We start from the raw sequence: 16615 nt of genomic DNA on the forward strand, positions 1-16615 counted from the left end.
TTGCAACTGTGTCCTTTGCATGGGACAGCTTCTTCTTCTTTTTTTAACTTCGACTACAAGTTAGCGTCTTCAAAATTTCATAACATAATGCATGAACATTACTATAATTCTCTTCATAAAATTATTCTAAATTTCATCCCAGATGTTATGGTTCAAATAACTCCAAATAGATAGCATAACTGAAGACAAAGAAATTGATGTTGACATGAAACTAAATAAAATTAAATTATATTATCTAGAAAGTTCTAACTGGGCCAACTTTGAACCTCTCCAAGTTACTCGTTTTCATACATGGATGCATCAATAATCAATTACTCTAATCTGTGGCCACAAAACTCTCATATTAGCCCTAATCATGAAATATCTTCTTAATTAAAACAAATGAATGATATGGACTAATGGTGGTATAATGACTTTATTTAAAACGTGGACCAATCATTTATAAACAAATAGTACGCGTTTGTTATCTCTAGCTATACGTACATAATAATTTAATGATGATTTTAAAGACTTGTTTTTACGTTAGTAATTAGTTTTAGTTTTGTTTTGATTATGATTTGCGATTTTATATATGAATGTTTATGAGTTTATTAGATACTGATAAAGCAATATGAATTGGGAAAGAAGGCAATACTCACTTGTACGTTGTGAGAGCCATTTATATATTAATAACCAAGTATAAGAGATTACACAGTATAAGAACTCTATAACAAGTAAACTACTTGATACAATTAGTTACACAAATAACAAACTAAACGTTATACTTATCATCCTCCCTCAAGTTGAGCAAGAGTAGAATGAATGTTCAACTTGTCTCTTAGTAGTAGAAATTTTGGCTTCGGTAATGGTTTTGTAAAGATATCCGCAACCTGCTCCTCTGTAGAAAGATAACGAACAAGCAACTCTCCTTTGCTTACCTTGTCACGGACATAATGAAAATCAATCTCCGAATGCTTAGAACGCGAATGGAAAATAGGAGTATTGGTGAGATACGTAGCACTCAAAAATATATTTTTGTATTATACGATTTGGGAAGATAAACTGATCTGTCAACCTCTAGTTGCATAGGTGCCTGTGAATTTCCTACACTTGTTATATATACTAAGTACGAAACCCTCGCTTCGTTTCGGAAAAATAATTAATAAAAATAACTTAATTTTTATTATATTATATAAAAATTATTTTACAAATATTTAATTAGAAATATGTTTATTTATTTAACAAAAAAAATATTTTTATTATTATTTTAATCTATTGATTTTTTTTTTATTTAATGGGTGGTCTTTCTACATGAAAGTAAGCTTATTTTCATTAATGAAATTTAAAAAAAAGGGTTTGAATGTATTATTATAAACCATAATCATACATTTAATTTCAAAATTTATTCAACAATCAGCAAAGAATGTTCAATATATTTTTCTCTAAATATTACGTTTTATGTCAAGTTAATTTTTTTTAATTTTTTTTTATTATAATATGTTTGCATATTAAAAACAATTATAGTTGAATTTAGTGGTAGATTCAAATTTCAGTAGCAATGTTTACTGAATGATTAATATAAGGAATTGCTATGTTTTGGATGCCTGCTAATGTGCAAGTGTTTTTTCTTTTTCAATAGGGGTAGGCAAATTTTTATATGTTATGAAGAAGAGATAGGGATATAACAGGAATGAGAAAATAATTAATGTGTGAGACCAACATTTATTTTTACAGTAAGGGTAAGGCTGTGTGCTTCAAATAGAAAACACATTAAGGGATAAAAAGGTAAAATCAACCGAAACAACCACGTAGCATTGAAGTTTTCCATAAAGGGCATGTCCAATTTAAAGCTATCTTGTAAAACGACAAAAACATATCAGGAATATAAAAAAAATAATCGAGCACTGTTCATTTCAGGGTTCAGTTTTATACTATAGATATAGTAATTGCCATGCAAAGAGAAATATTGACCGACTATATGTTAATAATTTTGAAAAAAAAGAAGTCATTGGAGAGACTATTAATGTGCTTCTAGAATTGTATTTTAGTAATTTTTAAACGTTTTTTTTTCTATTTTTTTAATTAATTTTGTATATTTTTTATAAAATATATTTATTTTGTCATTTTTTTTCCCCAAGCTAGAATCAATTATGAAGATTAAAAATTACATCAAGTGAAAGTCATATAACAAAAGTTATCTATATGATCTTTCCAAAATATGAGATATTAAATAATAAGCAACAATTCAAATACAAGCTATAAAAAATCGAAAAATAGAGAACAATTTAGACTTATGATCCCGAAACTTAAATACAACGATTATGTTGAGCGGGTGTTTAGATAGTTTCTTTTCCGATTTGCTCGACGAAACGCTTGAATCCGTTGAAGCCTCCTATTCGGATCTCCATTTTCATTTATACCCTAAAAAGATAGCTCCACATCCTCACTATTTCTTAGATCTACAAATTTTTTGATCTAAAACTCCAACAATCACTATGTTCTTGGAGATCTAAGAAATATAAACAAAAAGAGGGACATAAAAGACCACATTATTTAATCAATAGCAACAAGACAAAGATCCAAATCAAAACTAAAATTTTAATAAGAATATATTGAATGGAATAGTAGATGTACAAAAGTTATTAAAGTGGGCGGAGAGAAGATGATTTTCCGGTTAACCGGAGAAATCATCTTCTCCCACCCTTTAGAACAATGAAGAAAAGAGAAGTTTTTTCTAGAGAGAAGGGAGAGAACAAATTTAGAGAGAGAGAGAGTCTTTTTTATGAAAAAAAATTATTGTAACCCTGGAGAAGGGAGAGAACAAATTTTGTCATTGATTTCTCACAGAAATGCAAATTGTAACCCTGGAGAAGTCTGCAGGTCCAAACATTTACATATAGAGCCATAGACAATAACGTGATTATAATTCAACAACTAAATACATCCAAAAAGTCATTACATCTAATTACAAGGGTATACAACAAACACTTCTGCACTGCCTCATCTTCTTTCTCCGGATAGCCAATGTAGGTTATTCAAATCCCACGTGGCAGCCATGTGCTCGATTTGGGTCGAGACGGGATTTTGCTTGGAAAAGAAGTTATAACCAGGCAGGATTGTTTAAAGGAGTAACAACTGCTTTGACTTGCAAGTAATTGTTAAGGCTGTAGATACCCTTCTCCCTGCCTATGCCACTCATCTTATATCCACCAAAAGGAATTGCTGCATCAGACACACCAAAGCAGTTCACCCACACTGTTCCTACTTTCAGTCCCCTTGACATTGTGTTCGCTGTATCAATCTTCTTCGTGAACACTCCGGCAGCTAAACCGTAGCGGGTAGTATTCGCCCTTCGTATTACTTCATCGACTTCCCTGGAAGAGATAAAAGTCCGTTATTTCTCATTCACTGTATAGTTTTTGCCTACGTAGCACATAAACGAAAACAGAACGTTGAAACTTGGCAAAACAATATTGTTTTACAAGAATATACTACAAATATAGAGTTTCTATTTTGCAGTTTCGTAAACTTTTCCGGAAATGAAAAACAAAAAAATCCAAAATGTTATACTGAAGAAATTTCCGTGCAACATAGGTTTCTACAACCAATTACTCTATGCAACCAATTTGCAAGTTTAATACTATAGATTTCGAATCCAGTTTGTTTTTTGTAACTTTCATATATACTTACTTGAACTTTAAGATTGATTGCACTGGACCAAAGATCTCATCCTGCGCTATCGGCATATCATCCTGTTTTGACAGAATGTTAATAAAAAAAATTCTATACATGTAATGGGAGTAAAGCGGAAGCTGGGTAGATTAGGACCTGAACATTTGAGAAAACAGTGGGCTGGATAAAGTAGCCCCTTGAGCCAAACCTTTCACCCCCACATTCCAGAGTAGCATTGCCTTCAATACCAGATTTTATATACCTAAGGACTTTCTGAAACTGCTCCGAGTCAATCTGAAAAGTTTACGAACGCTAACAAGTCAATACCCATAATTTTCCTTCAACCAGATAAGTGCTAGATTTCTAAGCTCTACATTCCAATTACCTGAGGACCCTGTTCCACACCATTTTTAAAAGGATCGCCAACAACTCGCCTCATGGCGCGGGCCTTTGCTTTCTCACGAAACTCATCATATACACGCTCGTGTACATAGGTCCGAGACCCAGCGCTGCAGCACTGACCCTGTAGACGAGGAGCACACATATCTAACTGATGCTTTGATATCCACTGAAACCACATTCTATTTGTGGGTAAAATTTTGCTGGCCATTGGCAAACCTGATTAAAGAATAAAGCAAAGTGTGCAAGCTCCACAGCCTTATCAATGTCAGCATCCTCGCAGACAATAAAGGGTGATTTTCCTCCAAGCTCTAATGTAACTGGCTTGAGATTACTTTTTGCAGCCAACTCAAGTACTATTTTACCAGTTTGTGTTGATCCTGTGAACGCAAGCTATACACCACAAGTGGCATGCACAGGTGGTATTCCATAAGCATGCGTATATATGCTAACCAAGACATAAGACTTGAAAAGTACCTTGTCTACATCCATGTGACTCGCAAGGGCTGTCCCAGCAGTAGGACCATATCCTGAAACCACATTCAGAACACCCGAAGGAAGACCAGCCTATCAAGAATGATTAAAAAATTTAGATTTTGTGAAAAAAAAGTTGCAATCTTCGTCATTTAAATTAAAGAATCAAGTTGTGAATCTTTCAAATCCTACCTCAAGGAAAAGCTTTGCTGCATAAAGTGCAGTAAGAGGTGTCTGTTCTGCTGACTTAAGAACAACAGTATTACCACAAGCTAATGCAGGACCGACTTTCCAAGCGAACAAGATTAGAGGAAAGTTCCACGGAATTATCTGTCCTGCGACTCCAATAGGCTCGTGCAATGTTTGTACGTGGTAATTACCATCTGCTGGAACTGTTAGCCCATGAATCTTGTCTGCCCAGCCTGGATAAATTAAATTCAATATCATTTTTTTTTTTTGAAAATCAAAGTAAATTCAGTATCATTTTTTTTTTTTGAAAATCAAAGTAAATTCAATATCATTTTTTTTTTGAAAATCAAAGTAAATTCAATATCATTTTTTTTTTGAAAATCAAAGTAAATTCAGTATCATTACAATCTGCAATTGCACAATAAGAAATATAGTTGCTACTGCATGCAAACTTATGAATCTTACCAGCATAGTAGCGAAATAGACGTGACAGCATCGGTACCTCAGATTTGACAGATTGTTCGTAAGGCTTCCCACTATTCCATGTCTCCAAAGCTGCAAGCTCATCATTGTGCTTGTCAACTAAATCAGCAAAACGCAAGAGTATCCTCGATCTTTCCTGAAACAAAAGCACATCACATATGCAATTATAATGCACTATAAAAGTTAACATGTTAGAACTTCTTACATAAGGGATCATTTTAGGCCATGGTCCTTCATCGAATGCTTTGCGAGCAGCAGCTACTGCCCTGTTTATATCTTCGGCGTCACCTTCAGCCACATGAGCAATTACCTCTCCAGTTCGAGGGTCGTATGCAGGAAATGTTTTCCCTGCAATCAATTGATGCAATTATATATCAATCAAAAATTTCCAAAAGAACCGAAGCACTTGTAATGTCGGTTCAGTGAACAAAGGATCAATTACCAGATGCTGCATCGACAAATTGACCGTTGATCAAATGTTGTGTGTAGGATATCTGAACAGGTGGTGTGATTAGTTCCTCAGCTACTGCTGCAGTACTAAACCTGTATATGCTTCTTCCCCTGCTAGGATTCCTTCCTGTGATTACGTTCCGAACACAATCATCAATTTTTACACAAATTCTAGACTTGGTTTCCTCTAAATATAAAATTCCTCACCTAGAGATAGAAGAAGAGGCGCATAACTAGCAGAGAAAGAGCGCATGATTAGAGAAGATATCCTTTGAGCTGCCATGGCTTAACAATGTTTATGATAATTCTTCTTTCTTCATACTTTTCCTTTCTTCTTATAAAGAGAAAGTGATAAACGGTGAGATTTATCTTTATGCAGTAGTAGATGACAATAAAACTGATGCAACTCTTTGTCTGCGCCTTCTGAAGTCATAGATTCAAGAAAATCTATGTACAAACAAACAAATATTACAATCAATATTCACTATCTAACTAAACAACTGAGATGTCAAATGAATCTTTCTCATGTTAATAAAGAAGGGTAAAATTTCCTGGAGAAGTCTGCAGGACCAACCAAACAAGCATATTTGGCCCAGAAATTTCTCTCTTTCTTTAGAAGTGAACAGTTCATGGAGATGTATTTATTAAAAAATTTACATGAGTGTGAATTTGTCACAATCCGAAACGAGTATATGACCTGCGCCTGAGACTTGAGAGTATAACTTCCAAATCAAACGTAAACTTAAAGTAAATACTTTTAAATAGACGATAACATTATTGTTATTCAACAACTTCTATTTACACGACTATAAATACATCCAAAAAGTCATTACGTCTAATTTACAAGGATACACTATGAACAAGTTACCACCTTCTCAAAGTTGACTTCTTTTGCACTGCCTAGTCTTTAATCTATGGGAAGCAAATGTTAGTTATTCAAATTTCAGGTGTCCGTCACGTGCTCGATTTGGATCCTGGCATGATTTAGCTTGGAAATGAAGTTACAACCAGGCAGGATTATTTAAAGGAGTAACAACTGCTTTTACTTGCAAGTAATTGTTAAGGCTGTAGATACCCTTCTCCCTGCCTATACCACTCATCTTATATCCACCGAAAGGAATCGCGGCATCAAACACATCAAAGCAGTTCACCCACACTGTTCCTGCTCTCAGTCCTCTTGACACTGTGTTGGCCGTATCGATGTTCTTCGTGAACACACCGGCAGCTAAACCGTATCTTGTAGTATTCGCCCTTCTTATTACTTCATCAACTTCCCTGAAAGAGAGAACCATCCGTTCAATTCTCATTCCAAATAAAGTTTTCACCTATGTAGCACGGACACGAAAACAAAAATCTGCAGAAACACAAACACTTAAACGGAAGGATATTTTTTACAAGAATATAATGTAACTATAGAATTTTGCAGTTTCAAAAACTTTTCTGGAAACAGAAACTAAAACGAAATGTCGGAAATATAATACTGAGAAATTCTCGTGCAAGATAGGTTTATACAATCAATTATTTTATCTGTAAGTTTACCACAACAGTTTTCAATTAATCCAATTTTGTTTTGGTAAGTTCCTGACTTACTTGAACTTTAAGATTGATTGCACTGGGCCAAAGATCTCATCCTGCGCTATCGGCATATTATCCTGTTCTGACACAATGTTATTACAAAAAATCCTGTACTTGTGAACAGAACTACGTTGCACGGAAACTTGACGAATCCTACGACGTTTAAGTTTATGTCTCCGAAAACATTTTTGAAACTCTGAAACCTCAAATATATGGCATATTTTTGTAAAATAATGTCGTCTCCACATTTCAGCTTTTTCCATTTTAACGTTTCTATTTCCGTGCAACATAGGATGACAATAATGGCAGAAGTTGAGTATATTAGGACCTGAACATTTGAGAAAACAGTGGGCTGGATGAAGTATCCCTTGGAGCCAAACCTTTCACCCCCACATTCCAGAGTAGCATTGCCTTCAATGCCAGATTTTATATACCTAAGGACCTTCTGAAACTGCTCCGAGTCGATCTGGAAAGTATACGAACTCTTACACGTCAATATACACATAACTATCTTCCAACCAGATAAGTGCTAGATTTCTTAGCTCTACACTCCAATTACCTGAGGTCCCTGTTCAACACCCTTCTTAAAAGGATCGCCAACAACTCGTCTCATGGCACGGGCCTTGGCTTTCTCTAGAAATTCATCATATACACGCTCGTGTACATATGTCCGAGACCCAGCGCAGCAGCACTGACCCTGTAAATGATGAGCACATAATTCTAACTGATGCTTTGGTATCCACTGAATTCAGATTGTATTTGTGGGTAAAATTTTGCAGGCAACCTGATTAAAGAATAAAGCAAAGTGTGCAAGCTCCACAGCCTTATCAATGTCGGCATCCTCGCAGACAATAAAAGGTGATTTTCCTCCAAGCTCTAATGTAACTGGCTTGAGATTGCTTTTTGCAGCCAATTCAAGCACTATCTTACCAGTTTCAGTTGATCCTGTGAACGCAAGCTACACAGCACAAGATGCATACACAGGTGGTATTCCATAAGCATAACTAAATATGTCTCTATAACGGACCCTATCTACTGGTCCTACAAGAGAAACATTTGAGCAGGACGTAAGACTCGTAAAATACCTTGTCTACATCCATGTGACTCGCAAGGGCTGTCCCAGCAGTCGGACCATACCCTGAAACAACATTCAAAACACCCGGAGGAAGACCAGCCTGTCAAGAATGATAAAATAAATTAGATTCTGTGACAAAAAAAAAAGGTTGCAATCTTCATCATCTAAATAAAAGAATCAAGCTGTAAAAGAATTCCAAATCCTACCTCAAGAAATAGCTTTGCAGCATAGAGTGCAGTAAGAGGTGTCTGTTCTGCTGACTTAAGAACAACAGTATTACCACAAGCTAATGCAGGACCAACTTTCCAAGCAAACAGGATAAGAGGAAAGTTCCACGGAATTATCTGCCCTGCAACTCCAATAGGCTCGTGCAACGTTTGTACATGGTAATTACCATCTGCAGGAACTGTTAGCCCATGGATCTTGTCTGCCCAGCCTGGATATATTAAATTCAATACCATTACATTCTGCAATTGCACAATAAGAAATATGGTTGCTACTGCATGCAAACTTATGAATCTTACCGGCATAGTAGCGAAATAGACGTGACAGCATCGGTACCTCAGATTTGGCAGACTGTTGATAAGGCTTCCCATTATTCCATGTCTCTAAAGCTGCAAGCTCGTCATTGTGCTTATCAACTAAATCAGCAAAACGCAAGAGTATCCTCGATCTTTCCTGAAACAAAAACACGTCACATGTGTTAGAAATAATAACAAAAAACAAAAACTCACTGACAGTGCAATTATGATGCACTATAGAAATTAGCAAGTTAAAGCTTCATACATAAGGGATCATTTTAGGCCATGGTCCTTCATCAAATGCTTTGCGAGCAGCAGCTACTGCCCTGTTTATATCTTCGGCATCACCTTCAGCCACATGAGCAATTACCTCTCCAGTTCGAGGGTCATATGCTGGAAATGTTTTCCCTGCAATCAATTTACGCAGATTTATATATCAACCGAAAATTGCCAAAAGAGTAAGAGGACTTGTAATGTCAGTTCAGTGAACAAAAGATGTATTACCAGATGCTGCATCAACAAATTGACCATTGATCAAATGTTGTGTGTAGGATATCTGAACAGGTGGTGTGATTAGTTCCTCAGCAACTGTTGCAGTACTAAACCTGTATATGCTTCTTCCCCTGCTAGGATTCCTTCCTGCGATTACGTATTGAACACAATCATCAATTTTTACACAAATTGCGGTCTCAGTTCCCTCTAAATCCAGGAAAGAAAATGTTCAAAAATCTACAAAGTTCATCTAAGATTAAATTGTAAATTTTTTCAAGGTTCAAAACAGTAATTGAAGAAAAACCCTAACTTTCTTCTTTCTGATGCTAATTTGCAAAGTTGGTGGAAAAAGAGATGGAAGTGAATCTTAAAATTGTTCAAGAATATAGAAAAAGAAACCTACTTTATCACCCAACAACATTCAAAAGATGAGAAATTGCAATTCACCTGTAGAGAGAAGAAGAGAAGCAGAGATTAGAGAAGATATCCGGCGAGCTGCCATGGATTAAAGAAGAAAACCAATTCTGATACAGAAATAAAGTGATAAACGGTGAGATTTATCTTGAGACAGAAGCACAAGACAATAAAACTGTTGCAAGTTGCAACTCTTTGTCTGCGCCTTCCAAAGTCATGGATTCAAAGAAAATATATTTACAAACAAACAAACATCTATACGTAAATATCTCATCAGCAATTAATGAATTATCTTGTAGACACTTGCTTGTAATTTATCAGCTTCACTGAATCAATATTTTTTTGGCATGTCCTCTTGAGGCTGGCGTTTTCATATCTGTAATTGCATTTAAATTTAGGTTCATCTACATTAAGAAATAATAAGCATCAGTTCATATAATTGGTTAATTACACAAGATATTACCTGAAACTCCATGTATTAAAGTGAGACATGCAACTAAAATTCTCAGACATTTCCGTCATAGTTATCATTCTGCACATAATCAAAAACGAATAAGATCCCACCATCGAACTTTTTTTTGTGAGTGAAATTTTTGATGGGAAGTACTCCCTCCGTCCCACTCTAATTGACAAAATATGGAGTTTTTGATGTTCCATTCTAATTGACAAACCTAAGATAACTATAATTTTTTTCTTTAATTTTCCATCTTTACCCTCATTTAAAGTCATGTCTCTGTGCATTTTTTTCCTTTTATTTCATTAGAGAGAAAAATAAAATTTGACAGGAAAAATAATAATTAAGAGTATTAAGAAATTGTAGAGGGAAAAGAAAGTACTGAAATAATTCGGGTAAAATTTTAAAAACTCTAGCCGTCTCTCTCTTTTGAAAAACCTCTCAAACCCTAATAAGTTTCCTTTTTTTTTGTTCATTTGGAAATGGCCAAAAATCACCTCACCAATCTCTCAAATTTAGTTACTCCCTCCGTCCCAATAGAGTTGTCCACTTTGCCTTTATCACACAGTTTAAGAAAAGTAATTATTGCTTATGGGTGTTATAAAATATTCCTTACTTTTCTTATCATACCCCTATTTAATATAGAGTCCACTTGCAATTTACTTTCTATTTACTTATTAGTGGATTTTAAATAGGGGTAATAAAGAAAAATTGAGTGTAAAGGTTACTTACTTTTTGAAAGTGGACAATAGTTTTGGGACAAATTTTTTTCTCAAAGTGGACAACTCTATTGGGACGGAGAGAGTATTTCATAGTTTTTATCTTTAGTTTATGAATAAGTTTCTTTCTTGGCCAATTTTGGTATAGATCTAGAAATTATTTTCTATCATAGTATTTTAATTGAGATTAGATTTAATATAATCGAAATTAAAAGTAGTTTTTTTTATCTTTGGAGATGAAATTGTTTTTTGCGGTGCAAACGACTTGGATCTTTGAAACAATTATAGGCAGCATCTTATAACGGATTTCATCAAGTACATGTATGTTTTGCGTCAATATCGATATTGTTTTTAATCTTCAAGAGAACAGATGTATCACAGAAGATGTGATCAGTCGTGCATTCGAAGTTAGACTTCCTTAGAACATTCAATAAATCTAGATTTTATTATTAGATCTAGTTTTAGTCTATAATTTTGGGTGACCCTTGGTGTTTAGTTTAGCCTTAGTCGATGACTGTATTTTTACAGCTCTCATCATTTTTTATAGAATAGTTGACTCAGTATGTTGAGAAGCCGTTCATGTAATTTTCGTTATTATTAATGAAAATTTTAGCTTTTGTTAAAAAAAAAATTGTAGAGGGAGTCAGAGAGGCAAGAAGTTGATAAATTTGTCGAGAGGCTGCAAAAATTTATTTTTAGTTATAGTATATTGGATTTTTTTTCAATATTAAAATCTAAACTTTCTAATTATCAGTTAATTTAATTTCATGAAAAAAAATTATCTTTTGCATTGATGATATATGGTTCAAATATCTGATTAACAAGAGGAATGAGATTCTGAAAAAAAAATTGATCAACTAGTCTGCAATTCTGGTACTTTGCTCAACCAAAATTTGACTTACACAGAAGTCATAAATTTATCGGTATATACAGATAATATAGCATGTGATACAAGTGGAATAAAGAAATGATTGTGGAAATTACATAAGAATCGTGGAACCGGACAAAATTCTTTCTTGTTCTCAATGTGATTCCTTATACCGGAAGTTGCTCTGCGTCGTGTTCTTTTGCATTCATCGACATGACACAGAAGGAGTGAGGGAGAAACAAGTAAATAGCTAAAAACACAAGCACTCCGAGATCAGCTTCTTCGCCAACGGCTGGCCGTCGGGGATTTACCAAGTATATCTGGCTTGCACACCACAAGCAATAGAGGGTTGCGGTGAAGAGAATAAGTTTAAATGATTGGTGTGATTGTTTTCTAATCAACTTCAAAGGTTTTACTCTGCATGTTAAAACATTTTGAAATGTGCATTATATATGTTAAGAAGCAGCACATTCATGCATATAATAAATCTTAATAAAGATATATATTCAAGAATTCAAAGGGAGCAAAAATTAACCTGTTAATGTAAATAAAGCCACCAATTAACAATTTGCATAAGATGCCAACCACTATAACAGCATCTGGATTTACAGGCGCCCGATTCTTCCACCAACCGGTGCTTAATATCCAGGTATACACCGATGAATGTCCATTTTCCTGTACATTTTGATGACAAAAATACGCTTCATCAAATTCAGGGTGCAAATATTTCCAAAAAGGATAAAAAAAAATTATGGCATATTATGCTGGTGCCTTGGGAATGCTGACTTGAGTATGCTAGGTTTTGAAGCTAATTCAACTAGGACCTCTGATCCCGGCCATGGCTGCTTTTTAAGTACCCGTTAGAGTGAAGCTATTTCATTTCTGAACTTGAAGTTTGGGTCAAACTACTTATCCGCCGGTGCCTCCATTTACATTGGACTAAATTTACACTGGAATTGTTCTTTTTTAAGACACCATCCAACTCAGTCATGTCATATTCAAGCTGACAACAGAGACATGACAAAGAAATCAACTGTTTATGAGTAGCAAACTAATGATCATCATCATATTGATCTTAACCAACTCCAACTGTACAGATGTATCTCAATGAAGCCTAACTATGTAGCAACAGATATACATCGATATCTATAGCCTACTCCAAAGGGTCAGGTCCTATGCTAGAAATGCTTTAATTCTAAGCTGACATGACTAAATTTAATGCAAGATAAATGCAAAATATGCTTGGCTCAAACATTTTTGTGAATATCCTGAAGTCAATTGCGTCAAAATATTAAAATTGCTACCAAAACACAACAGCCCAAGCTGTAAATCAAAAAATAACAATTAACGCTTCAAATCCTTCTCAATACTCTCAGACAAAAACGGTGTATAAATTCATCAAACCTGCGAATGGATGACAAGTATGCCCGATACAATCGGAAACATAACAAATAGTAAATCTGTGTTTTACCTCAAACAAGTGATCTAGAAAAAAGTGTGATAAACATCCAGCAGACACCAACAACAAGCATTGCTTCCTTGAAAGTGGAATCTATACAACAAAATAAGCAAAAGGATTCAAAAATCCACCTTAGCAAGGGTAGACTATTAGCCTATCACACAGCAATAGTTTAACTGTATTGCTTATTAAGCTATAAGCTAGGTAGCACGGACACGGACACACAGGGAAACGGAACACTCAGACACGGCGAAACAGTATTATTTTAAGATTTCCTTGTAAAAATGAAGTTTTGCATCCGAATCGTGAGTATCTGAAACGGAACACTCGGACACCAATCCGAATTTGCATAATCATAGGTAACAACTCAAATTACAAGAGAGTAATAAAAATAGAAAGCTATAAACATATTCAATCAGCTAAAAGAATCATAAAATCAAGATCACAAAACAATTAATAACATTCCATATCAAGCTAAGCATAAAATTAAAAATAACATAATTAACCTACCCCAGATACAGAATCAAGAATCTTCCTTTGAATCAAAACTTTAGAAACCCAAGAATAAAAAACACAAAGAGGAAACCCCAGAATGAAGATATAGAAAAAAGGGTGATGGATATAGTCAGTTATAGCAGATCCTAGCTGCTCTGCTGATGGACCAATGATTGAGCCGGCCCACTCGGAGAATGAACCAATGTCCGGTCCGAAAAATGCGTTGATGGTGTAGATGAGAGTGTGGTGAGGGGTGAACCGGCCATTGGTGATGGTGGTTAAAGCTACACCTGAAGACATGGCGTACATCAGGTGAGGCCCTGGTCCTGGCATTTTTGTTAAGTGTAAATTAAAGCTCAGTTGAACTGTTTTCTGTGTTGTTAACTTAATTGAATTTGAGTTGCATTAAAGTAAGCCAAATTTACATTTGGATTTGGTAAATATGAAAACTTTACCAATTTATTTCTCACGAACTCTAAACTAATTTTATACTCCATTGAACCTCATAATTATTATTTTTATTCTATTTAACCACTCAAAATATACTATTTATTCTATTTAACTCTGTAACTATTTTTTTTTGCCTATTGTACATTTAAACTTTAATTTTTTATCCATTTAACCATCTCAAAAATGCAATTATTTAATTTTCAATCATATTATGTCTAGCATGAATGCTTAATTGTTTAAAAAAAATCATAAATTTTAGCGTGTTTCGTAAATTTAACTCGAATTTTTAATTTTAAAAATTTTAAGATACCAATTTTTATTTTTTGCAATTTCAAAATTTTCAAATCAATTACGAATCTTTCAAGTTTGTATTTAAATTGTAAAACACGCTAAAATTCATAATTTTTAAAGCAATTAATCCTTAAATATATTTTTAAATAATATATAAATACATTTTAAACATAAAAATATATTTATATCTTTTTTTAAATTAATACATTGTGTGAGAGGTTAAAAGGGTAATAAAAAGTTGTTTAGATGTTCAATAGGAAAAACATTTAGGTAGGGGGTTAAATAGAACAAACAGTATAGTTTGAGGGGTTAAATAGAACAAAAAAATAGTTAAGAGATTTAATAGAATACAAAATTAGTTTAGAGATCACAGGGAATAAAGTGGCAAAGTTTAGGGGTTAAATAATGTATTAAGCCCTATTAATTTGAACAATTGAAACCATTGGAGAGGAAAAGGTTAGAATGTTGGAAACTGAAGGCCCAGTTGAAAGGCCCGGTATCAAAATAAATGAAGCCCATCTTAATGAAAGCCTTTGAGTATGAGTTGATGAAGCCATTCTTGAACAAAGATCACATCATATATCATCATAATCTAAGCAGTTAACTTAGATCTCAAGAGAAAAACCTCATATCAAATTTGTAATTACTTTACATTAAAATCTTTTCAAGTTCTAATGAATTCTGAGAGATCGTATTCACTTAATTTACACCATTCGTAAAAATGTAGATCAATTGAATTTATTATATACACTTTTAATCTACATTATTTATTTCTGTTGAATGGTGTAGATTAAGTGAATATGATCTCTCGTTTTCATTAAAGCGGATTTCAATTCAATTACTTTTCTATTTGTAATAGCCCAAATTACAAAAGGTAGTGATGTTCTTTTTTTTCATAATTTTGGAGGAAACTTTTAGCGGTTGTTTAAATAATTAATTGTACAAAATTAATAATCATATTTAATGCAAATATTATTTGAGCTATACCCAACTAGAATGATAAGTCTTATTATATACTCCCTCCAGTTTATGATATTTGTCGCATTTGATAAATTTTTTTGATCCATAATATTTGTTGTTTTGTTTTAAAATATCAGAAGGGCACTAATTGTTAGTATTTTTTTATATTTCCCCCTCTTATTTTATTAAAAAAATCGCACAAATAAAAATAGTAGTCGTATATGTCAATAATTTTAACATAGGATTAGCTTGAAAAGTGATTTTAATTTAAGACATGCTCCCTCCGTTCCAAATTGATAGGCAATATTTCAATTTTTTTATCCCAAATTGTAAGCACTAGATATTTATCTTATTAAATAATTTTCAAACATACCTTTATTAATTATAAGGAATATTTTGGAAAGACAATAAAAATCACTAAAAGACAAAAATTGACACTATATTAAATAAGGGCAAATGTGTAATTGTTTTATATATTAACTCATTTTATCTAAAAAATCTAAATTTTTAAATATACGTGTTTGTCCTAAAGTGCCTATCAATTTAGGACGGATGGAGTAATAATTATTTTTTTTTAATTCTTGTATGAAAGTGAAATACAAGAAATATTACAAATTGGAAGGTATAGCAATGTAATCTATGAATTGCAGCCATTAATAATGAAATCAGCTATGAGCAATAATTATAATCTTAAGTTAAATATGAATACCTAAATCAATGAGAGTGAAATTAAATTACAAAAGCTTAGGTTGCCACTAAAAGAGGATAGCACGTCTAGATAAGCAATCAAAATAGAAGCCATTAATTTACCATAACAAGAAAAAACGGTGAGGAATAGGAACTACCAAAAAATAGCATAAAATAATGAAGAAAAAGGGATAAGAAGCAATGGAACATTCCAAAACGAGCGAGAAGAGGGACCCACGAAACACCTATTTTTCGCTTTTAATGGATAAGGACTGCATAGCCCCACGACAACCCGCCTCTTTCTTACACGCTAACTGGATAATACTGGTCCCATCCCTTTTTTTTTTCTTTTATATACTAAACATGTGAAATCTATCCAATATATTCATATATAATCTTCTATAATTTTATTATAGTGATGCTAAATTCAGATTATTTTATTAGTACTGATAATTTATTTACACTAGTCGTAATTCCGCGCATTTGCGCGAAATCAGATTTATGTTTAA

General features: G+C 33.6%; 3 protein-coding genes across 7 annotated transcripts; all 3 read right to left on the reverse strand.

Annotated features, from left to right (window-relative positions):
• Positions 1 to 2792: 2792 nt before the first annotated feature.
• LOC130014452 (aldehyde dehydrogenase family 2 member B4, mitochondrial-like) lies at positions 2793 to 6284 on the reverse strand. The gene is made up of 11 exons (XM_050366026.2): positions 5854 to 6284; positions 5639 to 5773; positions 5402 to 5544; positions 5179 to 5332; positions 4717 to 4946; positions 4528 to 4617; positions 4270 to 4443; positions 4037 to 4174; positions 3808 to 3945; positions 3670 to 3731; positions 2793 to 3353 (listed from the first exon to the last, which is right to left on the reverse strand). The coding sequence occupies exons 1-11, from the start codon at positions 5927 to 5929 to the stop codon at positions 3080 to 3082; spliced, it is 1614 nt and encodes a 537-aa protein (XP_050221983.1). The 5' UTR covers positions 5930 to 6284; the 3' UTR covers positions 2793 to 3079.
• Positions 6285 to 6383: 99 nt separating this feature from the next.
• Positions 6384 to 10049, reverse strand: LOC126672105 (aldehyde dehydrogenase family 2 member B4, mitochondrial-like). Of its 4 annotated transcripts, XM_050366028.2 has the most exons (12): positions 10031 to 10049; positions 9757 to 9833; positions 9322 to 9456; positions 9083 to 9225; positions 8821 to 8974; positions 8503 to 8732; positions 8307 to 8396; positions 8006 to 8179; positions 7781 to 7918; positions 7550 to 7687; positions 7237 to 7298; positions 6384 to 6921 (listed from the first exon to the last, which is right to left on the reverse strand). In XM_050366028.2, the coding sequence occupies exons 2-12, from the start codon at positions 9809 to 9811 to the stop codon at positions 6648 to 6650; spliced, it is 1593 nt and encodes a 530-aa protein (XP_050221985.1). In that variant the 5' UTR covers positions 9812 to 9833; positions 10031 to 10049; the 3' UTR covers positions 6384 to 6647. The 4 variants fall into 4 exon arrangements, with proteins under 4 accessions (XP_050221985.1, XP_050221984.1, XP_050221990.1 ...); XM_050366027.2 differs by lacking the exon at positions 10031 to 10049 and having other exon boundaries at positions 9757 to 10005; XM_050366031.2 differs by lacking the exon at positions 10031 to 10049 and having other exon boundaries at positions 6910 to 7000; positions 9757 to 10008.
• Positions 10050 to 11731: 1682 nt separating this feature from the next.
• Positions 11732 to 14139, reverse strand: LOC126672106 (uncharacterized). 2 transcript variants are annotated; one of them, XM_050366035.2, is made up of 4 exons: positions 13734 to 14138; positions 13236 to 13316; positions 12300 to 12439; positions 11732 to 12181 (listed from the first exon to the last, which is right to left on the reverse strand). In XM_050366035.2, the coding sequence occupies exons 1-4, from the start codon at positions 14049 to 14051 to the stop codon at positions 11932 to 11934; spliced, it is 789 nt and encodes a 262-aa protein (XP_050221992.1). In that variant the 5' UTR covers positions 14052 to 14138; the 3' UTR covers positions 11732 to 11931. The 2 variants fall into 2 exon arrangements, with proteins under 2 accessions (XP_050221992.1, XP_050221993.1); XM_050366036.2 differs by lacking the exon at positions 13236 to 13316 and having other exon boundaries at positions 13734 to 14139.
• Between the last annotated feature and the right edge of the window lie 2476 nt (positions 14140 to 16615).

This window comes from Mercurialis annua, linkage group LG3 (genome assembly GCF_937616625.2).
Source record: "Mercurialis annua linkage group LG3, ddMerAnnu1.2, whole genome shotgun sequence".
Classification (NCBI taxonomy): domain Eukaryota; kingdom Viridiplantae; phylum Streptophyta; class Magnoliopsida; order Malpighiales; family Euphorbiaceae; genus Mercurialis; species Mercurialis annua.